Genomic DNA, 27,251 nt, shown 5'->3' on the forward strand with positions numbered 1-27,251 from the left:
TTCCAGGAGGTGAGCAGGGCTGTCAGTGGCACAGGCCCTACACTTCTTCCCTTTGCTGTGCTCCAAGGGTCACTGGGGCTCCTGTGAAAGTCCAGGGGGAAAATGCCCATACCGGCAAGAAGAGGGAATTAATCAAACGCTGGGAAAAATACCATTAAATCCTGTCTTGACTGCTTACAGGACCAGCAAAAACTGTAGCTAAAGTAATGTAGGACTTCTAAAAGATGTGAACTAGAATTGCGGTCCCTGTTTTTGGGGCTAGTTTGTGAGAAACATTTAAGACAGGAGGTTGCATAATGAGCGCCGTGTACAGTGCAGATTTCACTGTAATTAAAAAGAAAATGAGCAATGCTTTGATTGAGATCTGAAGATTAAAAGTTAAAATCTCAGTATCCTCTATTACTTATTGTCAGATAGGAATTACATTGCACATGTGTAACAAACCATTGCATTTTAAAAATGGAACCATAAAGAAGCTGCTGTAATTTAAAAGCAGCCAATTTGCTAGGAGTACAGTTTGCAGCTCTGTCACTTGCTAATCAGTCTGTTAAACATAATAGCCATTCTTGTCTGGAGGCTGTTAATCATGTTGTGAATGCACTTATCAGCACATATTAGAAATACAATACAAGACTTTCCGACAGAGGAATGGATGCAATTACTGCAATCAGTATACGTTTAGCTACTGTCTTATCATACCATGTTTTTCTTTCCATTTCTTTTTTTTTTCTTGTTGTTTTTTCTTCTTTTAAGTAGACCAGTAATGACAGACTTTCTCTTAGTAAACATAAAGGACACACTTGAAAGTGTTGTTAAATCCATGGAAATGCTCAAACGCAACCTGTCGGTCCAAACGAGATGGCTGCTGGCTGGTCGAACCCTTTGTGGGCCCAGCAGTGCTGGAAGCTGCTGTCTTTGAGGGTTGTGGTGTTGGTGTTCAAGGCCTTTGAGCATTTTCACTGATGGGCTGGGAATTTGTGGAGGGATGGATTACATGGTGGGGAGCCGAAGTTGCTGCATTTGAATTAGGCTAAAGGAATTCAGCATACGGGTGAACTCTATTTATTTCTTTATTTTGCAGTGCTTCTCTACATCTAAATCAACAGCAGTGAGGGATCTCAAAGTTCTTGAAAGGGGATATTGAAAAAGCGTGAAAGCTAATTGCTTCCAGCATGACTACCCACCAGCAATGGGCGTAAATACAGCTGTCTCAAAGAATGCCAGGACTCAACAAAATCTAAGGATTTCAGCTAAACAGTTTTCCAGGGCTGTGCATATTCTTGTACAGGGAGGAAGGGAGTTGGGGGGGATGGGGGGGGGCAGGAGGAGGGTGAGATTATGAAATCCTGAAAAGATTCAGAAAAGAGAGGAATAGAAGAACGATGATTTTGTAAATTCTGCTTTGCATTAACCCTGTGTGCTAGGACCTGTGATATTTTCTATAGTGTAGCATGATTTTCAGTGCATGCAGGAGCCTGCTTTCTTCCAGAAATCCTTTTATCTGAGTCTTTGTTCTTTACGACAGCTGGTATTTTTGCTTAGGTAACATTTTTAACTGTAGCAAGGAAAATGTAAAAGCAAAACCATCCCCAAACTGGGTGATTATTTCAGTGGGTAATAGGGGAATCAGTGTAACATCATGCATGTCCACCCCGGCATTGTTTTTGTCACTGTTCTGTTCAGGTCATGCCTGGCTCAGACTCCCTGGTTTGAAAAATGTGCGCCGTCCTCCGTGCGGTACCCGTGGCGGAGCTCTCCCCACGGCACCACAGTCTGCTCTGCCTCACACCGCTGAGCAGCTCAGCCCCGCTCCATCTGCAGGTTGTTACAGCCTTCGCTGCTGCGGAAATTCCTTGAAACGAAGTCCAGGGGGGCGTTTTATGGTATAAACAGGGGAGTGGGGAAGGCAGGATGGGACACCGCTTCTCCCCTTTCCATTTCTAATTATTCCTTTTCAGAGCCTAAATGAATTAACCTCACTTATTACTCACTTACAGCCAGACTCATTTATTCATGGTATGACCTTCGCTCTGAGCAATATCCCAGCAGCCCCCCAGTGCATGCCATTAGCTGTCACTGCGTTTGAATTCATCGCATGTTGGGAAATCATTGTCTTGCAAGTGTGACAAAGTAATGATTACTCTTGGAGAAGGTGACCTAGAGATGTTTTGTGGCGACCATTGTGTTAACCTTACTTGCATGCCATTAGAAAGTAATTGTGGAATGATTCTAAAAGGGAGAGAAATGTTAAATCTGCCCCTCTGCTTTTTGTCGTTTGGAGTGATCTTGGCACTTTTAGAGAAATTTGAATTCATTTCTAGGATAAAAATAGGCTTTAATGGAGTGGTGTACGTTATAACTACTTGTTTCTCTCTTGCTTGTAGTTTTGTTGTGAACATCAGGACTGTAAGCTGATCTCAACGAACAAAGGGAGGAGGCGCACAGTGTTATTGTAGATGGCTCTTTTCTGTTCTTACACTGAATGCAGACCCTGCTCCACCCTCTGTTTGCTCAGCTGGATGAATTCATGTTGTTTATTAATTAAAACATGGGAAATTGATGTTCATATGCCAGTGCCACATTTTTACTGAGAGGAAAGGCTTCGCTCTTTTTTCACATAATTATCAGAATATAAAATAAAACAATCTTATGCACACCGGGCCTCTGAGTGAAGTGGGGGGAGAGGAGGTCCTGTTTGTGTTAGTGCTGATGGACCACACTCATCCCTGCCTTAACTTCTCTGAGGATGTTGTCATGGCTGTTTATTTCTTAGCAGAAGCATGAATAAACCACGGGATACCCTGCACATTATCTCTCCATCTGAGAGCACGTTAAGTTCAAAGATAGCTAGGTCTAATTCATTAGCTGCTTAATCTTGTTTAAATCTGAACAGAATGTAGGAGGAATAAAATAATTCTTGCTCATGTTCCTATTTTGATTCGTTCTTTATTTTGTGCAGGTGGTATTGTAGTAACTTCTACAGTAGATTCATGAGTTCTGTGCACTCTTGGAACACTTCAGAACAAACCCCTGTTTTTTAATTTTCCATTGTCCTTGCTAACTGCTTGGCATTCTGTTACTTACTCGTTTACACCCTCTGCCCATTAAGCAGAGGATTAAGTTCAAGGTGTCGCATTAGGCTTTTAAAATCCTCAGGAGTAGAGCACCATTTGTCACTGTTTTCGTGCATCCTTGAGTGAATAAGGTCTGTTAGTGCCACAGTGCAGCCTGTCTCCCCTTCCCTTTCATTCATAAATGCAGCGTGTGAGGAGTTTGCATCTTTAGATCCCCTCTGGTTGATTTTTCTCCCCAAGGAGATCCAGCTGTCAGCCTCAGCTGTAATTCTGAAATCAAAACAGCAACTGGGTTGCTAGTAACTTTTTCCTAGGTCTAATTGCATTTTTCTTTACTGGTGCATTTGCTGTATACAAATGAGTCTGATCAATTACTGCTAATGCCAGGCAAATAAAAATTGTAAGCTTTTTAAAATGCCAAGGAAACTTTTTGTTGGAGGTGTGGTTTTAGTTGTTAGGGTTCACTCAGGTCATTTATCCAAGCTCTTCTCTCTTAGGAAAATGGGGAACCTGTGCATGTGTTTGTAAATGTAACATCCAAGAGCCTTGCATAACTAGGAGCTGTCACACAGACTCACTCTTCCTGGTACCCACAATAAATTTGGAAGAGTGTGCAGAGAAATTAAACTGTTTCATGTCTTCCATGTTGTATTTGGCTGGAGAAGAACAAGACTGAAAGAAGCATCTTCAGCTATGTTGAGCTGGTAACCAATAACCTAGGGTAGGAATAGGGGGGGAGCTATGTGAGAGATTGGCCTTTTTCTTCTGCTTAATTACCTGCAGGAAACACGTTTCTTTGGCTGTTACGCGGCGGCATTATAGGCAGGCTGAGTCAGTCCCATTGCATTGCAGGGGATTTCCAGCAAGTAACTTTTGGGGTCAATCACTGGCTCCACCATCCATTCTCTGGGTGACCCGGCCCATTCATTCCGTTTAATTTGAGGTGAACCGAAATGTTTGCTGCACAGATGTTAATGTGCAGCTTGGCTGAAGATACATGTCTTGGGTTATTCAGCTGCAGCGCAGGCAATGGTAAAAGTAAGTGTCTCCTGAAGTTGTATTCTCGTTCATTTAAAGGTCTTTTGAGAGTCTCTGAAGGGAGATGTTCTTTGTATGGAAGCTATGCATTGCAAAGAAGTTCTTATATCACTGAATTTTTTAGTCACTGGTTGTTTAAAAATCCATCATTGCTTTATGGTGTATTTCGGCTGCTTGCACAGCAGTGTGAAAATACACCGTGTGATTATGGTATCACATGGTATGTAAATATGTAAGGATTTCTGAATAGTTCAAGAAAAATTCTAAACACCATTTGGGCTGTGGTATTTATTAACTGGTTAGGATTCAGCATAAATCTTTCATCAAAAAATCATTTGTTATTTTATACAAAAATAGCTTCCTCTATATTTGCATCCAACATCAGCTAAACCCTGGCCCCTGTTTCTTATTGGACGTGTTTGTTATATTCCCCAGCAAGATGCTTTCTCCTGGCAGAGAAGCTTTATTTTAAGAAATACACAGCACAGCAATAAAGAGGTTCTAAATAGGAGTCAGAAAAAATATTCGGTGCAATCAAAGTGCTTTTTTAAACCCCAGAAGCTTACATGCTGTTTCAAAAGGGGAGAGTCATGACAACGGAACAAATGGAGTCCCAATGCCCAGCGTAGTTACCAATGGACAGCACCAATTACATCCATACTGAATTTGGTTCTAAAAGTCCTATTTTGTTAAAGGCTAGCTAAAATAGTATCTGAGGACTCTTTTACCAGAAGAATTTCTGTACGCTGTCACAAGGGTAGAAGCAAATAAAAATAATTGAAGCAATTGTCTCAGTTGTCTCCAGGGTTGTCATGATGATGTTGATAAAATCAAATAAAGTGGAAGTTATTGCAAGTTGTTAGTGAGCAGCACAGTTGTGAATTGGCAGTGGAAGAAGCTGAAGAGCTTAAAAGGTTTGCTCATTATCTAGATTTATTGTTTTCAGTTGTGGGAAGATGTTGGCTAAGCAAAAATAACATGAATAATACCTGGTCTTGTGGTGTGTTTCAAAGAAAAATTTCTTCTTCTTTTTATGTCTTTTCCTAGATTATTAAAAATTGCTGTGTCAGTACATGCATTCTTAACAGATTTAACAGCTTGGGTTTATTCTATTTAGCCACGTACACAGCCCATGCATCTGTGAAGAGTGTGAGTTCCTACGGCAGTGAAAGAAAACCAAGATTAGGCACCAAACATGTTTTGAAAAAGCCTGTGGCTGGGGAGCAGTAAACTAGACAACAGATCAAGTTCTCTGCTAGAAAGTAGAGCACATTCTTAACTGTGAATTTGAGATGCATCACAGGAAGAAACCAAGCAAACTTCTTCCATCCCTGCAAATGTACTGGCAACCTGCCATCCAGGCAGTCTTTGTTCAGTGTTTGGGATTTCTGCCTTGCACTTCTGTTCTGGGGTGTGGAGCTGAGGAAGAGGGAAGAGTGACCAGGGCTTTTTTCTAGCATTTGTCCCTGCCTCGCACCCCCAACTGTGCGGGTTCCCTCAGCAGAACAAACACCACTGGGGGCCGTGCAGTGAGCGGTATCACCACCGTCATCTGAACATATCCCTGCTGATGCAGAAGCTTGCAGAAATTCTCAGGACACACGTGGAGTTTTCCCTGGTTTCCAGGGACGTTCGTCTATGCTGCAACACCTGACAGGGCTGCCTCTACCTGTGTGCACTGGGCTCCAGCCAGGCTCACCTCCAGCACTGCTCAGGAGAGGTTCTTCGTCAGCAAACTGGCCCTGGGGGGTGGTGTGAGTAGGCTGCTTTTATCCATCTGTGTGTCCTTACAGCATAATGAAAATGGAATGTGCTGGGAGAGAAGGGCTTAGGTTGGTAGGTCTTAACATCCATTGTCATCACCATGTCAAACTTCATACGGAACACAAGATGTAGTGTTTCGCTTCGGTAAGTTGTTCTCAAATAAGATGTGTACTTAAGGATGTTGTAGCTGCTAGAAAATATCCCGGATTTAAAGGCATTATCTGCTGCCAGTTCCTGTTAGCTGATGCCCACATTCAGGAAAGCAGCACTCAGCAAAGTACACGGGTTGCCAGTATGCAAATCTTTGCAATTCGGAGAGTGGATGCGGCTCTGTTAGCAGGTATTAAGTCTCATTTCCTTCATCTCAGACTGCTGGGATCTTAATTTCCTTAGGGGGAAGAAGGTCAGGACCTTTAATCTGGATCTTTTCCCCAAGAGGTCCTGGACGTCTGCTGCTTCGTTTGACTTCGGCAGGAAATTAGGGTCTTGAGCATTTCCAATCAGTTGTTGAAAAGCCTCCTGTTGGAACTGTTTGCTCTTCAGTAAACCAAGCTTGTGAAATTAATCCTCTTGAGATCAAAGGAGTGAGACCTGTATTACTGAAATATTTTATAAACTAATGTACCTTGCTTATATAATCCTATTCTCACTGAATTTGGTGGCAATTTGTCAGAGAGAGTAAGAATTGACCATTATTAACCTTGAGAAGATTCACAAGCAATATGATACCAGACATTTTGTTATCTCCAATTACCTAGTGTCTGCTTCGTTTTTTAGGAGTTTTGTTTACACTGCTGTGTGCCTCATAAACAGTTTGCCATTTACTGAAAATGTTATTTTATGAATGAATGAAACTCATGATTTCCTGTAATAGCCAACTGCACTAGCAGAAGGTTCTGACTTTTATCAACTAAATTGTTGATGAGGCTGCAGCGGGAGCCCGCAAACCCTCCATGTGCCGGGGCACACCCAGCTGATTGCACTGCCAGTAGCCTCTGCCGTCCGCCTTCATTCACGGCTTTCTGCGTATTTTGTTCTCTCTGAAATGATGTAGGGCAGGCTCTTCAGTTTGGTTAGCAGTGTAAATCTTTCTTAATAGCTAATAGTAGGCATTTGTTTATTTAAGGTAACTACTAACTGCTTAGACTGTCACTGCCATCATAACATCAATCAGTGTATATCATTCCATTACTTAATTCAATAATTCCATGTTTCACTTTGACAAAAAATAGGAATAAATTTAATTTGTTAATATTTCAATGCTGGGTGACTTTTTAGTGCTTAGTAAAACCTCTAACATTAGCGCTACTGTGGACAGTCACATTTATCTGTAATATTATAAGATGAACCTATGCAGTATTGATTCTTAATAAGGTAATAAATGTAGAGAAAAAATCTGACACGGCTTTTTTTTAGATTCAGATTCAAAAAACATATATATTTTTCTTACTATTTGCATGTACTGGCAGATCCAGGAAAAAAATCAATCAGAATAGATTTAGCAAGGTAACACAGTAGTTAGCCCTCCAACAATGGTGTGAATCTTGATGGTTTTAACTGAAAGAGGCTCTGCCTCTGGGTGGAGCGCGTGTTCCTTTATGGCTTTAAGGCACGTCCAGAAGAAATGCTTCAGGTTCAACCCGGCGAGCTGGGCAAGGCTGTTGGGCTCTGCTCACGTACAGCCACCTGCCTGCACATCTCTTGTAGCACAGGGTCCAGTTCTGGGGCTTAACAACATTTCCCTGTCCTGGTTAACTCTTGTTTGCATTCTGGTTGGAGCTGCTGTTGGGCTTTACTTTGGCATGGCTTTGCATTCTGTGTATTCTGTGCTAAAATGTTGTGTTCCAGGTCAGGCTGACAACCGTGTCCGCTAAGTCTGCTGTGTACAGAATGATTGTATATGTTATAAGGCTTGAAAAGGCTGCTGGGGACCTGGTTTGTACGCATTAAGCATATCTGAGTCTTGACAACAAGAAATTCTGCAAAAATCTCAGGTTCTTGAAGCACCAGCAGAGGCAGTGTTGTGAAAGTACACAAACAGGATTATAAATTGCAATAGGAGGAAGAAGGTCTACTTGCTGGAGCTCGTGAGAGGAAATAAATCCAAGCCCATGGTTTCTTTTTCTCCTCTCACCAGAAAGAAAAATGTCTAATGAATGTCTCATGTCTGAAACACTGGGCTGGATTCATCAAAGGGAGTTAGTAATTACCAAATTGAGAGAATCATGAAGCGCTTTTCTAAATTTGAAAGGCTCATCAAGAATAGATCAGGAGCAGGCAAAATTAATAGTTATGAACTCATTTCCATAGAAATGGACTTATTAGCAAGCATGCCAGCTGCCTAAAATTATAAGGTCTTTTCCTTGTGCTTGCAGGAAATAATCTTTTTTTATAAAAGTAATTTTGACTTTTTATTTTTTATTGCTCCTCTAAACTCTAGCTAGGGCTTGGCAAAATCCTTCTAAACCGGGCAAAGACTTCACTGGACAATAGAAATATTTAACTAAAAAGAGAAGAAAGATGTGAAAAGGAGAAGTGAATTATAGTCCTTAGATTCCATCAGGCTCTTCCCAATAGTGCAAACTTATTTAAGAGAAAAATGGAGTAAGTCTCAAGAAAAAGCTGAAAAATCTTTATAGGATAAAGTTTGGTTTAGTGGGATTTAATGGCTGATAACAGCATGAGTTACAGTCATCATCATCTCTGCGAGTGGATTTTCCCACTTGTAGCATTTTGTCTTCACCAAGCACTTACAGATGACAGTGACCACAAAGACCAACGTTGGTCAGAAGCTACAAATCAGGGCGAGGAAAAGCTGAAGATTTGCCATGGCAGGGTGGAGTAACTCTTTTTAAAAAGGTCTGCAGTGCAACGTTGCATATCAGGGAGAGAAATTTAGATACAGGTATTGTGATGTGGAGTTATCGGCTAATGGAGCTCACATAAGTAAATGCTAACCCTTAAGGTCTTGATTATGATTTAATTCATCTCTGTTGTTACTTTGGCAACCTCCATCAATTTCAGTGGAAAAGGCAGTGGTCTCTCACAGGGATGGTTAATAAATTGCAAGAATTACAAATCTGGTACCAATCTGCCTGCTAGGAAAGAAGCCTCTGCAGGAGATGCAGTACCCAGTTGAAAGGCTCTAGTCTGAGCCAGAAAGACATTCATTTTTCACGTTTCATCACGGGGTCGTTACAAGCTGTATTCAGTGAAGAGACTCTGAACAAAGAGGGTGGATTAGTCCACGGGGTTCTCTGTGACCCAGATACTGTAACACTTGGCATTGCTTGAAAGCCCAAGCTTTGTCCTGAAGAGGAAAAAAGGAGACCATAGTTTTGAGAAAATCCACTGAACTGCTGTTTTGAAGGTAACTGGAAACCTGCTGGTGAATAAAGGAGTCCAGAAAGTCGAGTACTTGTTTGCTAAAAACTGTTCATTCAGTGGAGAAACTCTGTAAGGGAACGCTACTTAGATACAGTAAATGCAGCGCTTTCAGCACAACTCCAAATGAAAGGTGGATCCTTATTTAATATGTGTTAGTATTGCATGCTACGTGGCTTGCTTCTGAGACAAAGCAGAGAGCATTTGGCAAGCCCCGTTGTTCTTCCAGAGACGAGAATTCTCCTTGGAACCAGGAGCACCACCTGTCCTGGGAAGTCACCTTTGCTTTCATTTGTACGTTACCATTAGTTAGACCCCAGGAAGGTTTCTGTATCTGCGTTGCTGCTCTTTTCTAGATGCTCAGCGGCTCACTTGCAGTCCAGGAGTGAATAACCATGTCTGTCTTTAAATGAAACTTTTCTCTTGTATAGCAATAGAGTGAAGGTTCCTTGCTGTGCTAAGGATGCAGTGAAGGTCTTTGCATATTTGTAGGCACAAGAGTCGTGCTGCTCGCAAACAATTACTTGTGTTTGCTTATATAGGCAAGACACACACACTTTTCTTAGGGAGATCTGAGTCCTGGACTTTCTTAAAAGTATAAAACCACTATTACTGATACTTTTGAGATGTATAAAAGGAAAAACAGGAAAGGCATATTTGAAAGCATGATGGACTGAGCTGAAAGAAGAGCCAGTCACTGGGACATACGGAATTAATTTATCAGTGCAGACTTATCTGACACACTGTTTAAATGATGAATTCAAAGCAAAACCCTCCATCAGTGGTTTTGTTCAGAATTTGAAACTATTCGTGCGTGTTTGTGAGTGGCAACTATTGGATTGAACAGATTGAACCTAAACTGCAGAACCAAACATACCTTGACAGGCCTAATATCCACATCCATAGTTAGCGTAAGCTCATCTCAAAATTTCATTTCTGCATTGTGAGCAAATTCATTTTAGTAATTTAGATAAAACAAACTGCCAGAAGTGATAAGGGAAGACTGTGAAGTTGAGTGCTCAATCGTGATGCCCACAGTGGTTACGCTTTTTAACAGAAAAAGGCTTAATTACATCTCTAGTCCTCTGTAGTGATATTCCTCTTAAAGGGCTTTTGCTGGTTGTCTGGTTGGCCACCCAAAAGATGCCTTTACAGCTTCTGGTTTTGCCTGAAGGTGGATGTTATCTTCTGTTAGCATGGAAAATATTTATCCTCCAGGCATTGAAGCATATGTTTGTGTTGTTTGTTGTCAGGAAGAAAACATGAAAATCAATAATTCCTGTTCAGATTTTTTTCCTTTACAATGTGCCTTCAAAAACATATGGCAAAAACAGTTTCTGCCTCTGTGCAATTGGGAAGAGGAAAAGAATGTTTAAGTGTCTGTGCTTTGTAGCAGCAGACTAAAACTTTCTTTGAGCACAACTCTTGGAGTCGCTGTTTGAGGACACAAAAATAAATGTCCCAAGGGAGAGGACAGAGGGTGAAAGTACAGAGAGCGAGCGGATGGTGCTGAGTGCCTGCAGGCAGAGGACACGTCCCTCGGCTCTCTCTTGTTCCTAGTAAGAGCACATTCAAGATGTTACAGAGTGGCTAGCATGCTGCAAGTTCAAATTTTATCCTATTTTATGAACTTGTACCCTGAAACTTCAGAAATACTGATCAAATTGGTTGTTTCTTCGATGTAATACGATTAAATGGTTGGGTCAGCAGTCAGGTTGGCTGCCTTTCCAGCCTGCCTCTGTGCTTTGCAAGCTGCATCAGATCTCTGCACTGCAGGCGTCTGGCTGTGGGATCGGGGAAGGAATTTGTATGTTGCTTTGTAAAATACCTTAATTTTTGTGGAAGTAAAGCACTGGATGAACAAATGTCTATTTTATAAATAGGACCCTGCTGTGGATGTGTTGATTGCTGATGGTTAAGCCTTGGTGTCTGTTTTCTTACCTGTAACTCAAAGATAAGAATATCTGTCTTTCTAACCTGAGGATTAATTATTAATATTTACATAGTGTTGGACCAGAGGATAGAGCTAAGTGTTGTTGTTAACAAAAGGAGAATTGATTTTTAAATAGAGCTCTGAATGCTGTGCATTTACATCAATTTCTTTACCTTTAAACTTCTATTCCCAGATGAGAAATACGTAATGATCACCATACAATTACAAGTCTGCATCACTGATGCAAAGAATACTTTCATGAATCGAAAATAAGGACATTCAACCCCACATTTATCATCATGTATAATTTCCGCAAATCCATTTTTTCACTGAGATAAAAACAAGTTTGCGTTTGAAAGACTTGTTTTTCCCCAGAAAAGCTCATTTCTGATACAGCATGAGGAATGGTCAAGTATTCTGTTGTTTTGGAGCACCAGTATTTGTAGCAACAACATTATAATAATGTTATATTGAATAATTTAGCAACATCTGTGCAATGCAGTTCCCAGGGTTTGGGTTTTATTCTGTAGGTTCATCATGATTAGAGAGAATGAACGCTTGAGTTTAATGGGAGAGATGCCTCCATGTCAGGAAACTTAAAGATGTACAAGATGTACCGTCACCTTATCTTTTATGTATATTGCCCAGTGTGTGGTTTGATTTAGGTTTCTGTCAGTGTCTTGAAGTCTGAATGTTGAATTCAATGGTAAACCTTCTGCTGAATAGGAAAGAGAAGTCAAAAAATATTTTGTTATTAACATCCTACTGATGTTTCTTTTATGGGCATTCTTTTTTTTTCCAGAGCAAACATCTCCTCCTATGAGATCCTGCAGATGGACTTTGAGATTGACAACGCTAGCAGCCTGGCAGGGGCCCAGCAAATTACCTGGCAGGTGGAATACCCTCGAGATGACTCCCTGAGTGAACTGGTGGTCTCTGAGATCTTTGTCAGCCGAACAATGTTTGCTGGAATTGTTCCTCTTGCGATGGTAAGAACCTGCTGCTGCTTCTTTTTGCTAAATGTTTCCGTTGATTCTCGTTAGTATTCAAGGGAATGTGAACCATTTTATTATGTGCTACTTCCTATGCACCTGCTGCAAATGATTTAAATGCAAAAAATACATTTCAATAATATTTTATTTACCTGATATGCCATAATGGCTCCTAGGAAACCATTTGAGTCTTTTGTGTAAATCCTTTACCGTTTGTGGATTATTGGCCTGGTACATGGTAATAGCTCCTTTGGAACCATTGTCTTCTGGTGTATTAATGTGACCGCCATGCATGTGCTCTGAGGGTAAATGGTGCAATTAGATGGGACATTTTCAATGAAATAAATTATCATGCATGTGTGGGGAAACTTCATTGCTAAACCAAACAACTAGGCTGTTTTCTGCTTTGCTGTTCCCCAAAGAGACACACAAACCAGTGAGCTGCAAAGTGTCAATTTAATAAAAGGTCCACTCGGAGACATAGAGAAAGGACAAAGGTGCATGACTTATTTTCCAGGCAGGGTTTAAGGTGTACAAGTGCAGAAGACTCACAGCTGATGGTTTATTAAAAAAAAAAAAAAAAAAAAAAAGGCAAGTATCTACTTCTAATCTCAAATGCAGCTTTTCTTGGCCTATGCACATTTGGGCCTGGTGGACCTTTTGGTAAGTATTGGAGCTTTGAGCTGACACAACTGCAGTGATTTCAGTGGGAATATTCTGGTGTAAAACTAGAGTAACAGTGATATTTATGTAAAATGGATCTAGGCACCTTTAAAGGGATAATCGTTTTTCTCCAGTCTCTTTCTCCTTTTTTTATTTATTTAAACAAAGTGAAAAAAATGGAAAAAGTGAGAGCCTGGCTCTTACACCAGTTCCCTGAGAAACACCCTGGCAATTTGTTTACTTCCTCATGAAGATTTGTCCTTCCTTCTCAGTCTGTCTGCGTTGGCTCTATTACACTAATTAACCAAGAAATACTGGCATTTTCCTCTGCATGGCCACTAGCTTCCCATAGTAGGGCAAAAGCAAGGAAAGATACTTCTAAATGTAAACAAGGCCCTAAATAAGTCTTATTTCCAGTTCCTACTGCCAAAGGCTGCACTTATTGGCAGCCCAATGATAGAGGAGAAATTATATGCGGAAAAGTCAATAGAGAATTTTCTTCTAGTGCTTTTTTGAAGCATGTAAGCAGTCAGCATGGCTAGAGGAGATGAAACAAAACTCTGATTGTATGGATGGAATATTATCAAGTAGCGATGATGAATCGGATATAATAAAAACAATGTGGTGTGTGAACTGACTTCGATATAGCAGTGCTGTGTCCAAATGGATAGCATGGATTTTGTGCCATGCAGAGCACTGTGGGTGTAAAAAAAAAAAAAAAAAAAGCAAGTCCAACCCAAAAGCTCATTGTGAATGTTGGATCAGAGCTTTGCTTCTGTCTGCCAGGGTTTTGCCAGGGTTTCACTTCATCTCTTTGCAGTTATGGCAGCTCTTGGCTGCTTAAGCTGTCTCTAAATGTCCTTGGATGAAATTTGAGGCTGGACCTGAACTGGAGCTAATCTAATGTCAGACACTTTGTCATTATAAACTAACTGTGGAGTAAAGCAAAAAGCTTCTTGTGTGATTTTATGACCTTACTCCTTAAATGGGGGTCTCATGTAGGCTATTATTTTGTCACTGCGTGTGAACATCATTGACTTGCTTGATCCTAGGTTGACAGAAGAACTGATGACAACAGTGGCAGGAACAACAGCTTGTATTTGTATTTCTTCCCCTTGCACTTCCCAGTTTGCAGTGCTGCTTCATTTAATCGTCACTAACTAGTGCAGGTTCTGGCACTGCGTTGCCCAGTCAGGAGCAAAAAATAATTGCTCTGTGCATGTTGGTGTGCTGTTCAGAGACGCGTGTTCCTGAAGCCCAAAGTTCCTGAGCAAACTAAATACATTTTAACATTCATTCCTCTTCAAGATTTGCCTGACTCGTTAGCAAGGCAGCCTCCCTCTGAGTGCACGTGGTATCTAGAAGAGAGTTTTGTCATCTGCTGGGCCTTGGTCTTGCAGAGGAGTACCACAGAGGGGCCCAGAAATCAGCGAATTTCCATGCCTTTGCTGATGTACTGAGCATAAATTACTTGCATGGAGCATAAATTACTTGTTCACATGGGTGAAAATGTATAGTTCCTTAGAGAATTTAAGGTTTGAGCACAACATTTGGTCCTTGATTTGCAGGAGTGAATGTTCTGCTGAGTTTACCAAAACCTCATAGTTATTAAGGGGAACAACATTCATGTTGCATGAAGAAATGCAGTTCAGTGTCATAAAGCTGGAGAGAGAGATTTCCTTCCACTAAGTGGACTGAGATGGATTTAGTCATAGTTTACATGCTTACTGGAGGAGGAATGAGCTGTGAAATCCTGTAGTACATCAGTGAACTTTCTTAAGAGATTTAAGGTAGGACGCGGGGGAAAGGCATGGAGCTGTCAGGGGTGGGTCAGGCTGGGTGTTAGGGAAAGGTTCTGCACCCAGAGGGTGCTCGGGCACTGGGACAGGCTCCCCAGGGACGTGGTGACAGCCCTGAGCCTGCCGGAGCTCAAGAAGCATTTGGACAACGCTCTCAGACATAGGGTCTGATTTTTGGGTGATACTGTGCGGACCCAGGAGTTGGACTCAATGATCCTTGTGGGTCCCTTCCAACTTGAGATATTCTATGATTCTGTGATCATAAGATGAATTTTAATGTATGCGTCTATGTAGGCTGCTTTGGGTCTTTTAATATGAAGAGATCCCATCCATATAGTCTGGAGTATCTGTGTTTTGTTGCTGCAGTTGATCATGAGTTCATCTTTGTTTTCCATGCTGCTTTCTTAAACAAGCAGTATAAAACAGAAAGAGCCCCCAGATGACTTTTTCTGTCACTGCATTGTGGTGACTCGAGACAGCACTGGGGATATTTTCCTCATTAGCAGCTTGCTTTTTTTTTTTTTGTAGATAAAGATGTGGTAGACTGCATGGTAACATTTGAATAATAGCATGATGAAAAGAGCTGATTTCTTGCTTTAGTGGGTTTATGAAGCTCTTAACATCAAATCTGATGTTCTTAACATTTACATTTGGTAGCAAGCTTGAGAGGCATTTTTGTTGCCTTTTTTTTCTTTTTTTTGCTTTGGGGTTTGAGTGAAGATACAGCTGATTTTTGCACATTGTGTAGCAAAAAATAGCTCCTTATTAGCAGACAGTCTTGCTATAATGAATTGATATTGCAGTTTATTTCTGGCTAATCCTTTGGTATCAAATCAGAAGTGCATTAATAAGCACTGTTTTGAGATGCACAGAAGGAAGCAGGGCCAGGGAGAGTCTACAGGTGAAATGCTGTCTGGGCTTGCACCCCTCAGCTGTGCTCCATGTCTGCTTTGCGAGGAGGTACCTGACTTGATTCAGGGGGAGAGCAGGATGACAAATGGCAATGTCTGTATGCTGGGTCCAGAAAGGAGCTTTTTAAGGCTTTGTAAGGACATTAGGAAGTAACTGGAAACTTGTTAACTTGTGAGAAAAGTAGAAAAACTTAGTGTAGCAAAGCCAACTGTTCTATGTTTCATTCTATATGGTAACTGTAAAAATGCTAGGGGAAATTTTTTTCATCTTTTTTTTTTTGGAAGAGGAGGACTAAAATGTAATCTTGGACTGTTGGGAATTGCCCCCAACTATCCATTTTCATTTGGAATAAATCGCAATGTTACTTATTGCCAAATTCAATGCATTCAAAATACATAAATAAATAAAACGTTTCCACTAATGAGAGAAAATGAAACAAAATTTCATACTGAAAGAGTCCTCTTTCTGCATCATTGGGCAGTTCTTCCCAAATCCTTGAGCTCCTTCTAATTGAAACATTCAGTTTAAACAATTGCAGGGGGCCATACAGCTGGGATTTCCAAGGGAACTACATCCAGATGGAATCAGCATAGCCCAGTGGTTCAGGATTTGCTTTCTGAAAGTCATCTCTGCCCTTCTGGGTGGGCAACGTAGCTGCTGCATGCAGTAGGAGGGCGCGCAGAGAGGACACTGCGGGGATGTGGCTAACGCAGCAGAGAAAAGGGAAAATATCAAGATGGGTGATCACAAGTGCATGCAACCTCCACCTGTCTCAGGAGGTGGTTTGGATGACAGCCGTGATAACCTGACTGCTGCAGTAAGGACTGGCTTTCTTTGTGGAGTTGTTCTTACGTCTCTGCCTGTAAATCAGATGCCTGCTGAGAGGCTTCAATCCTGTAGCCCTTATTATAGAGGAATGTAGTGGGAATGCTCCAGTTAAGCTGTTCCGTCATTTCCATTGCTCCCAGCTGCTGAGATGGGTGCGGGAGAGGAGGAAGCAACCTAATCTGCCTGCATTCAGCCAAAGCCTTATGGGGAAAAAACATTTGGTTTTATGAGGATTGTCTGGAGATGTGAAAAGACATATGAGGGTAAATGGCCTCTCCAAAACAAACAAAAGAGTTTTTTTGTGTCCAAACATGGACTTATTACCTCCTAGCAGGTGACTGGAGCACTGATTCAAAATCAATTCAGAGTGCAAAGCACTTACTGTATCACTGGCACTGTTTCCAGCCTTACTTACAATCTGATCCCAGATGGTATTGCTGTGTGCATTTTACACCATTTTAGAAACAGATTGTTTATTTTGTCTAGGATTCAGTGTTCATTGACTTATGCTGGGGTGATCAGAGAGGATTCTGAGCCTTACATACCTGTCCTACCTAGTGTTTGTTTTATAAAGTAACGGATCGCTTGTGTCCTTGAAGTGCTTACACTAATAGCCTGTCTTTTTTTTTCCTGGACGGTTTTGTTTCTGTAAAGAAAGCTAGATTGGAAAATTCCCCCCTTCTGAGCAAGAAAATAATTTTGATAGGATTTCTTAATTGCACATATGCATAATTCTGCTCTTGCATTGCTGTAGAAGTATAAAATACGTGTATTGAGACAAGATGTCATAAGATACCCAGATATAAATATGTAAGGAAGTATGTGATTGTTTCTCCTACTTTTTTCAGACTGCTTTAGCGGTGGTCAGTGAAATTCTAAGATTTTGGACAAGAGACTGAGAAAACTCTTAGCTCCAAACTGTAGCAACCTCTGAAATCATGCAGAGTGTTATGTTAGTCCCAGAAGCTGTGTGGTTAGGTTCTTGCTAGGAGGAAATGTGGATATGAAAATGAATGAAAACAGTCTGTCTGCATTCCTCTATAAATGCAACTTCACACATCATTCTAAACTCATTTTCTGTGAACTGTCTCACATAAAATACATGATTCTCCATTGTCCTGTAACTGCTAGAGCATTTTGTGCTAGTAAAAGGGATTGGATAGGCCTTTATAGATAGGGAAAATAAATAAATGTTAATTCCTAAAACTCCATGCAAATTATCAAATTATTTTTTCCTTAACTACACTGTTATTATTCGGTATTTATGTAGCACTTTATATTTTCAGAACACGTTACAGGCATTAATTAATCAGACCTGAATACGCCGAGCTTGATAAGAATGGAAAATTACATGGAAATTAAGTCACACTTACTCAGTTTTACCTGTTTCTGAATGATTTGTGACTCACTTTTTGTACCCCAAAGGTACTTTTTAAAACACTTAGGAAAAAATCTCCCAGTAATACTGCTTAATATCTCTAAAAACTGTTTCGGTTAGAAAAGAGGTAGGATTTATACCGTCAAGAACTAATGACAGCACAGATGAGTGGCTTTGAAGACTGTAAATGCTGTTTTATCACCTAAAGCTGTGCATAACTATTTAAGCTGATTTAATTCAGGTAAAAATGCATGGATGGGAGGATTACTCCCTTAATTTGAGGCTTACTAAGAAGCTGGAATATTTGACTCTTGGAGTTTTCTCTGGAGGAGAGCAGAAGGAAGATACAGTTTTGTCTTTATTTTTTTTTTACCATAAGTTTGTAAGAGGAAAAAGCTGCTAAGAAATGTTACCTGAAGGAAATGAAAGAGGACGAACACTGTCCTAAGGTGGCTGCTTTGGATGCAGCACGCAGGCGTCTGGTGTGAGCACTGTTGCCCTGCCTTGCCCTGCCCTGCTGCACGATACAAACACATCCCTAAAAACCTTTGAGGGTCTGCACCCGGCTGCTCAGTTTAATGCTCAGTGATGCACTGTCAGATGAAAATGTCAGCTGCTTTGCTCCTGTGAGGCTTATTTTGTTTTCATTTTGACAATAAATGTCTCTGATAATTGATTCTTCCAACATCTGGTGTACAGATTAACATGTGGAACTATAGTCCCCCAAAGTAGAAGGGTTATCCATTTTCATCGTTTTGAGCAGAACAGCAGATCAAAGGGAGAACATGGAACAAAACCACGTTGGAAGGTCTTTTTGGTTCCACTATTTTGTTTTGTTAGTGGATATCAGAATCAGACTTTTGATATTACACTTATTAAATATAAACTCTGCAGGTGATTTTTTTTAAACAGTTTTTATGGCATTGAAGTCAGATGTGAGTTGTGAATTGGTTGATGTGTAATGCATCAGAAGATGTATTTTAGGCATCTGCCAGATATGTCAGAGCATTTTAAAGTGGGATCTAAACTAGATGCCTTGATTCATTTTAATATAATAACCTTGTGAAGTGTATGCCCTGCTAATTATAGAAATTGATAGCACAGATAAATCCTGTCTATCCAGTGGGAATACAAGTCTCAGTTACCTCCTCTGATCTAAACAGACGTGATCTGTAATTTCCATAGTTATAGAAAGTTGCGAGTAACAAGGTAGCCAGCAGAGCCTGACTCCTGGGGTAGAAGAAACAAACACTTCACCAGTTCTGAGCCTGTCATCCAGGTTTCTGTCACAAATAAATGTGGTTGCATTAATCTGTTATCTAACGGTTGTGGGCAAATAAAAAAAGAAGACTCCAAGTCTTTTAGAGAGTTTCTAGGCAACCAGGAACTTAGTCAAAGTAAAGAACGAGACATTGAAGAGATGTATTTTAACTTTTTTTTTTAAGAAGGTTCCAGCTGAGGCTGAAGGCTTATGGAACAATAAGTTTAATAACAGACGAATCTCCAGTGTGCTTGTCTTATCTAGGAAAATGATGGTTTGGTCTGGGACTGGTATCACTGGTGTTTTAGATATACGTGCTACAGATCCTTTCTTGTATAGTAATAGGATTGTAATTCCCGATCTGTCATTATTCTAAAGTGTTTCTCAAATGCAGCAATCAATATTTCACTGTTCACTCAGCCCCTCAGCCTGAAACATTTCTGTATATGCTACAAGCATTTAATCTATGTCTTCAGAAATCTTGTTTCCTCCCCAAAAATGTAAGTTCTTGGTTGACTAATGGTTGACTAATGTTGTGAATCACTTAGAACCACAGATGGCTGTATATACTCTAGTAAGGTTTCTTTCAAATGGGAGGCTGAATAATAACGTCTCCAGTTGCTGCTAGCAAACGTGCTGACAAGAACACCCAGGAAAAATGGTCCTCAAAGATGCCTATTTCTATAACTCAGGCTGAAAGGGAATTGCTGAGTACAACACTTTGCTTATTTGTTTTAGGAAAAGCAGGAGTGCAGGGTGAGGGTAGTTTTTTAATGTGCTTCTAGCTTTGGCTGCTGTGTGGCCAGTGAGCCATAGGAGGGTAACTGCAGCTGGGGAGGATGCCATCAAATCCCCATTTGAAGAGGAGATGGCATGGCCTTGTGCTTTTAGTTACGGAGAGCCCATTGCTGTTGTGTTCTGATACCTCTTTCCCCAGTAAAGGCTGTATGCATTTCCAGCTTCACAGTTCAACTGAAAATGTAAAATATTTTTGCGGAAAGGTTTTCCAAAAATGATTGACAAAATAACCCTCTGTAAACACATGTTTTGGTCTGCCCTGCATTACAGAGATGGGGCTTGGATGTCTTGATTGTGCTGTGGATTTTGTCCCACGCCCAAGGAGGGTGAAAACGCTCCCTTTGAAAACCCTCGAGCAAGCTGAGGCCGTGGCACAAACTCGAGGCAGATCCACATGCAGGGAGATGCTGCAGTGTTCTGCAGTGGTTGTCCAGGCTGAGCGGTGCCTGCCTGACCCTCTACTCAAATAAGCAAAGTTTGAAGTTCAGAAATCGTGTGTTTTGTAGCTTCTCTCTGTGGGTCTGCTGAAATTATGCCCCGTTCCTATATTCAGATTCTACCATGACTTTCATTTGTGACAACTCCTGTGCCCTTCTTTGGGGAAAAGATTTCTCCTGCACATTCATTTTAATTCAGTACAAGTTAAAAGATGTCTGAAGTAATGTGAATTTGAGTGTCTATGTTCTGGCACAGAACACTGTTGAATCCTGCTATTGGAAAGGGAGTGTTTAAAAATAAAAAAATCCTTTAGAGATTTTTATTTTTGCTACAGAAATCACTTTTGTTAATGGCAATATAGCTTACATTCACGTGCCAATCAAAGGAGCACTGCCAAGCCAAGATGGAAACAGACCCAGCCTTAGAAAGAAGCTTACCTTCACCTTAAACGAAGCTAAGAAAATGTCAAACTTAGCAGCCTCTTTTCTTCCCTCTCTCTGGGGTCAGTTATAAAACCTCAGAATGCTTGAACCTGGAGTGTCAAAAATATCAGGATAGGATCAGTCATTTCTAGCAAACCCAGATGATTTACATATTTTTTTAAAGGTTGGTTAAAATGTATTTATGTGCAGAAAGTCCCATGTGTGTTTAGCCATTGCACTTAATGCATATTTCTTACTTGAAGTCGTTCTGACCTTTGGCCTTCCAGTTGCTTTTAAAATTATGCAGTGGGTCTCTGTTTTACTTTACATGCAAAATGAACCACAAGAATGTGATTTTGTAATTTACAAAGTCCATTATTACAAGGGAAAAATATTTAAAAGCAAATTCAAGAGAGAGTAGATCTTCACCCTGGCAATACCAGGGACTACCAAGGTTATTTTTTCTCCTAATAAAACTATAATCTGAAAATCTTGGATCGCAGATTTCAAAGTGTGTTTTAACATTGATTAATGGGAGCAGGACTGAAGCTATGAGCTTCCCTAAAACCTCACACTGTAAGGCTTTTAAACTCAAAGCAAATTAAATATTGTGGAGAGAAAAAAAAAAAATTGTATTATTATATTTCCCGTGCCCATAGTGAGTGTTCTACGTCTCTGTAGCAGAGATAGTATCTTCTGCAATTATTACCATCTTTAAATTAATTGTCATAGGGAATTAAATGGCTTTGTTTTGTAAGGCTATTCTGACAAGTGCGGAGTGAATTTTATGGAGAAAGATGAAATTCAAAAAGATTTCTTGAAATATGTCATCCAAAATACAAACCACTGAAGATATTATTAAGTTTGATCCAGGGGAAGACTTTGACTCTGAAATAGGCTGAAAGAAATGTGGGGAGTGCTTGCCATGAGGAATGCTCAAATGGGCTTTGCTCTGACCGAAAACAGCTGAGAAATTTCAACATCACTTGTGAACAGACATTCAGGGAAGCTATTTTGGATTAATCAGAATTGTTTAACAGAGGAAGAATATCTTTCCTTGTAGTACTCAGTTATTTGCTTAAACTTGATTAAATAATGTGCAAATATTTAATTTTGAAAAAAGTTTTTTTCCCTAAGTGAAAATGGCCCATTCTGAATCTGGCAGAATAGGATAACTTTGATAATGTCAAACTTCTTTCTTGTTTTTCTTCCAAAAATGAAATTCCAGCCAAATCTCCTCAGTTTCATGAAGTGTTTCAATTCTGGCTGAACTGTATATTCCAAAGAATATCACATTTTTTCCCTTTCATTCTCATTCTGGGCATCTGAACTAGGTCTTGGAATTGCTCAGTGCCATCCATTATTCCTTTTTCTTTCCCTCTGCTCAGTTAAATGTACTCTACCATTTAATTCTGAGAGTAAAAATGAAAGAAAGAAACCAAAAAAGATTTTGCTATTGGTGGGACAAAAATAATGGCATTTTTAATGTTTCTGTGAACGCAATGTGACATGACAAATTTTAAGAAGCTCTGTGAATACTATTAATATTTATGATGCACTCAAGAAAACAGCTATTGTGTGCCACATCCATCAAAGATAAGAATTGTATTCAACTGTGTTGGATGATAAACATTGAACGACAATAGCTAGAGATTATATGAGGGATTTCATACTCATGTTTTATGCCTGCTTGGGTAAAAGCACCGTGTTACTCCACTGTGAACCAATAATTTTCTTTCATAATATTAGATACACTTGCTGATACTTGTTACAACCACAGTCCAAAACATTAATGAATATGCAGGGCGTACTGGTGCCAAGTGCTTCACAGATCCTGTTGCAGCTACTCGGAATCAAGTCCTAAAGGTAGTATTTTCCACTAATTCTCCCCTTGGAAACCACTCTGAAGCTTACCAAATTGCAGTGATTTGACCACATATTGCTAGCTGTTTGCAGTTTGGAAGAACACTTACGATTACCCCGTGAAACAAAGGCTCTTCCAGCCCAGCGAGTTGGCTTTTTATATTCTCTTATAAAAAACTTCCCCGTCTGTCAGCCACCAGGAACGGGGCAGCATTGCCCATGCCATGGGAGTGCCCACCCTGATCCCACACCAGCACCTGTCTTCAGAGGAATGTCCTAAGTCTGGCTTTGCTTTTCTACCTTGTCCTCACTCTAAAATGCAGTTTTGGAACTAATTAACAGTCACCCAAGCAGGGAAGTGCTGGGGAAGGATAATGGGGACACCTCCTCCCACTCTGCCCTCCAACACCACCCATCTCCTCCCGGTGCCGTGTGGCCGTGGCTGTCGAGCGGCATGGCCTGAGTCATCGCTCTGCACAGAGGCATTGCCACTTCTTCTGTTTGCCCAGTAAGAGCACGGCGCTCTGGAGATGTTTCTTTCTGAAGATGGGACTAATGACGCCTGAATTCTGCACTGCGCACCTGCATCTTGGGAAAGGAACTGTAATTCAGACTTGATTGACGAATACCTGGAGTGGCTTCCATTAGGTGTTTCTAAATAAAGCTATATTTGGAAAAGTTAACATGTTCTCCTTACGTGAAGGGTAGGAGGACATCCAGGTATTCTTGCAGCCAGAGTGATCTCGGGTCTCTTTGTTCCATCTGCAAAGTTACTATTCTTAGAAAAGCCTCTCCAAGGATGCACAGGCACTAAATTATTGTGAGGAGTAAGTGGTTCCAATAATAACTGTGCAGAGGAAAATGCTAAGAGGTGCTCTTCTGCTGAGCTGATATGACCGTGCTGCCTCCAGAGGGCTATTTGGTTGCCTCCGTTCCTTTTAGGTTTCCTTCTTCTATCTTGATGAAAAATTTGCTGATGGGAGCTCAGTGCGAGCTGACAAGGGGTCCCTTGACAGGCGATCAGGAGCAGTCAGATCTCCTGCAGACCAGGGATAGAGGCACGGGGAGCCTCCTGACAAGCGATGGCAAGAGGGAAGACTCGAGCCAACCTGAAGTGATTTTTGTGAGTAGCACAGACCATTAACAGGACCCAGGACGGGAATCACAGCGTGCTGAAGGGAGCTACAAAGCTTTTACTTTGGTTACCTAAAATGAGACTCTTCTTGTTCCTTAACAATTACCCAATAATTTGGCTCATCTGTAATTTTTTCCAGAGTGCTCATTGTGGTTTTATTGCCAATTAACTTAGCATTCTAGTCTTGGTCTACAGCTGATTGGCCAGTAATTTGAACTAAAGCCCTCATCAAAAGGGCATCATTTGTAAAACAGAGAAGAAATCTCAGAGATGCTGAAATTACTGTTAATTAAATCAGCACATGAATATAATGAGCACACGTGAACAAAATTATGTTTGTTTTTGAACTGTTCTGCTAGCTGGAGAGTAAGTCCTATTAGGACTATTTAATTGTCAGTCTGTATTTGTAAGATGTACAGCAAGCCGAGTCCCTTCCGCATGTATTAATTTCGTATTGTGTGTACATGTGTGAGCGATGCATACAGTTCTTAGCTTATGCAAACGAACCAGGTTCTTGCCAAGCAGATGCAGTACCATGCTTCTTATGTACATATTGCTGCACTGAACGCTTTTCTTTTTAAACACTCATTTGTATTTAACCCAACTCTTGTTCAAAGCTGGCACTGACCTTTATGTAGTTACTTCTGATTTACATGGCAACAATATCGGTTAGGTTTAGTAATTATTTTACATGTAATTTCTATTTTTTTAAATTCAATTAAAATAGCATCATAAAGATGGAGCAGAGCGGCAATCAGAGAGCTGTAGAAGTTGTAATGTAGCCTATAAGCAGCTATTGTGTATAAATAAATATCTTCCAAAGGTGCCTCAGCGTTACTGAAAATGCTAAGCTACAGCTTTATTAAGATAATTGAGGTACTCTTAACACAGTGCTTTGGGACAGCCTTGTAATCTTCTGTGTTGCCCAGTTCTGGAGTTGTTGAATTAGCAGTTTCACAGCTCTGCCTCCTGTGGAGCTGGAGGCCAAAACTGCATTTGGTACCGGTCGGGGCTTTTCTGCGAGCCCTTTGGAGAGCAGTCCAGCGCAGAGGACAACAATCCCCCGTGGGGGTGGTGAGAGTGAGGCCATCAGTGCTTATGAGAGCAGAGAGGAGCAGGCTGCACCTTCCAGGTTATTTGAGAGGTGACAAATGCTCTCCCTGCTGTGGCCAGGCGAACAGGGGAAGAAATGGGCGCAGTGAGTTTCAGGGGATGAAATGCTGGCATTGCACTGAAATCTGTGGTCAAAGACACGGAGAAGTGAATCTACTTTAGCACAGTCTTTGTGACCTTCTGATTCTGGGTTGGTAAATGCACTGAAATGGCAGGGACAGGAGTCCTTGCTTTCCACAGCTTCTGGGAATGCCACTGCCCAAAACCTCAGCACCGTGAGACCGGTACTGGGGTGTCTCTTGTGCTGGAGCTTGGGAGAGAGCCCGGACCTGCTCTTCTCAGGTCCTGCAGAGGCAGAACCTTGCCTGGACTTGCACGCTGATCACAGCCAGCATTTGCTATTCCTGCTTGTGCAGCCTCCCCGCAGGGTTGTAATGCAAAGTGTAGGAGGAAAAAGGCAGAGAATGTCATTGAACAATTGCAGGTTGGCTAGAGCACTTTATTCATCCTCCTTCCTGTACATGCCCTATCTCCTTGTGTTGTTTCCTTGTGGGCAGGGGCAAGGTTATTCCTGTAGTGTTGCCTTGGCTCTGACAAAGAGGAGAAGCCACAAGAATTGAAGTTTAATAGGAAGAAAATGCAGAGCCACCTGGTCACTGCAGCATTTTGGTGTGCCAAGCATGGGTTAACAGGCTTGACATAATTCATGTTGCTAGAAATTTGTCACAAACGAGCATTTGATCTCTGTCTCTCATTAGTGTGTTATTTCTTTCTTAGAGTATGGATGTCAAAATGCATTTGATCTGCTGCGGAGTTAAAAGCAATCATTGTTTCAGCCTCCATTTTGAGGCTCACCTAATTAAAAGCGAGTTTCAAAGGGAAAAATACGCCATTGAATTCTTCGTCAGAACAGGGAGTTGTGATGGTTGTTTAGCCTTTTGCTTCTACATTGCCAGTTCAAATCTAACTCTGCCAATAGAAACCAGAAACGTTTACCCTGTAATGTTATCTGGTTTCTAGGGACCAGCAGTCTACGTTAAAAGCAAAACTTCAGCCCTGTAAAATGTGATAGCCCTCAGACTGAGGAGTGCTGTGAGTCAAGTTTACAGAATTCAAGATTTTTAAGAGCATCTCATGAATGGGTTTCTGAAAGCTAAGACACCAGGAGCTACGGATAGTCACTGCATGGGATTTTTTGAATGGTTTGCTGTTTAACTCCTAGACACCTCTGCCCAAGTAGTGGCTCTTATGGATGCTTTAATGGCTAAGACACTGGGGAGACTTGGGCTCCAAACCCTCTTCCAGTCACTTTTCTAGAAGTTTGTGATGCATGGATATACCTAGGGACCTTGGCTAGCTCAGCTAAAAAGGAGCCTATGCAAAGATTTTTACTGAGGCATTTGTGCCTCCGGTTGGTCCTTTTTAAAGTCTTAGGTGCACTGGAAACTCTCACCCAAAATCCAGGTCCTGGCTCTCCAAAGGACTGATGCCTCAAAAGAAGTTCGTATTTATCACTTATTTTCAGTGTGAATTTGCTACTTGAAATTTAATACTGCTTACTGCTTATAAGTTGCATAGTTTTCTTAATTGCATAACTTAACAAAATGGGCTGTAAACTTTTCTCTTTTTTTTTTTTTAAGAGCGCTTTGGCATTGTTCCTAGTTACACGATTACCTGGTCAAGAAAAAAAGTAACAACAATCCCAATGGCCTCAACAGCCTATATGGAGAATAATGTGAATTTCAAACTTCAATTTCAAATAATTTTGTGTGGTGGAAAGGTATTCAGGTTAAGAATTATTCACAGAAAATAATTCTGATAAATGAGTGCATTTTCAAGTTTTCCTAACTGGTCACAAGCAATTCACAAAGAGGAAAAGGAATGCGAAATTCATCAAATAAATTATTCATTACATTCACTCAGCTATAGCTAACAGTGAATTGTCTAGACAGTAATTACTAATTTTTAACCTATGTATGTTCACATAACGCTATTGTGTGGATAGCTTCAGTATACAGTGACTTGAGATAATATTAATGGATGTAAGTCAACTACAGGTGATTTTAATTGGGAAATTATATTGGATTTTGCTATTGAACTTCCATAGCATACTACATAAATATTGAACCTTCTTAATGTTTTTTTGCCTGTTGCAAATATAGGCACATGGAGTTTTGTGCTAATTTGATTAATGGATAAGCAAACTTTTTTTTTTTTTCCCTGCTGTAAAATTCTCAAACAGCATTAAACTCAGAATACACCAAGAGCCTACCAGGACTCTGATGCAATAACATTTTCCATTTCAGTGCTGATTTGTCACTAAGCAGCTGTTTGACTCCATAAGGGAGGGCTCCTGCCTACTGTTTCTGTTCACCCCTGACACTGAAAGCAACAGAAACCTCAGTCCTTCCCCTTCACCGCCGTGGCAAACCCTCCAGGCTTTGGGGGATTCCCTT

General features: G+C 40.8%; 1 protein-coding gene across 13 annotated transcripts in view; it reads left to right on the plus strand.

The window, feature by feature from the left end:
* Window positions 1–27,251, plus strand: part of TMEM132B (transmembrane protein 132B) — a 254,707-nt gene that overhangs the window by 166,238 nt on the left and 61,218 nt on the right. For all 13 annotated transcript variants that reach the window (XM_048073878.2, XM_048073880.2, XM_066979197.1 and 10 more), the window contains one exon: window positions 11,996–12,182. In XM_048073878.2, coding sequence (XP_047929835.2) covers window positions 11,996–12,182 — 187 coding nt within the window. The remainder of the gene's footprint in view (window positions 1–11,995; window positions 12,183–27,251) is intronic.

The sequence above is a fragment of the Anser cygnoides genome, chromosome 17, assembly GCF_040182565.1.
Source record: "Anser cygnoides isolate HZ-2024a breed goose chromosome 17, Taihu_goose_T2T_genome, whole genome shotgun sequence".
In the NCBI taxonomy this organism is placed as follows: Eukaryota; Metazoa; Chordata; class Aves; order Anseriformes; family Anatidae; genus Anser; species Anser cygnoides.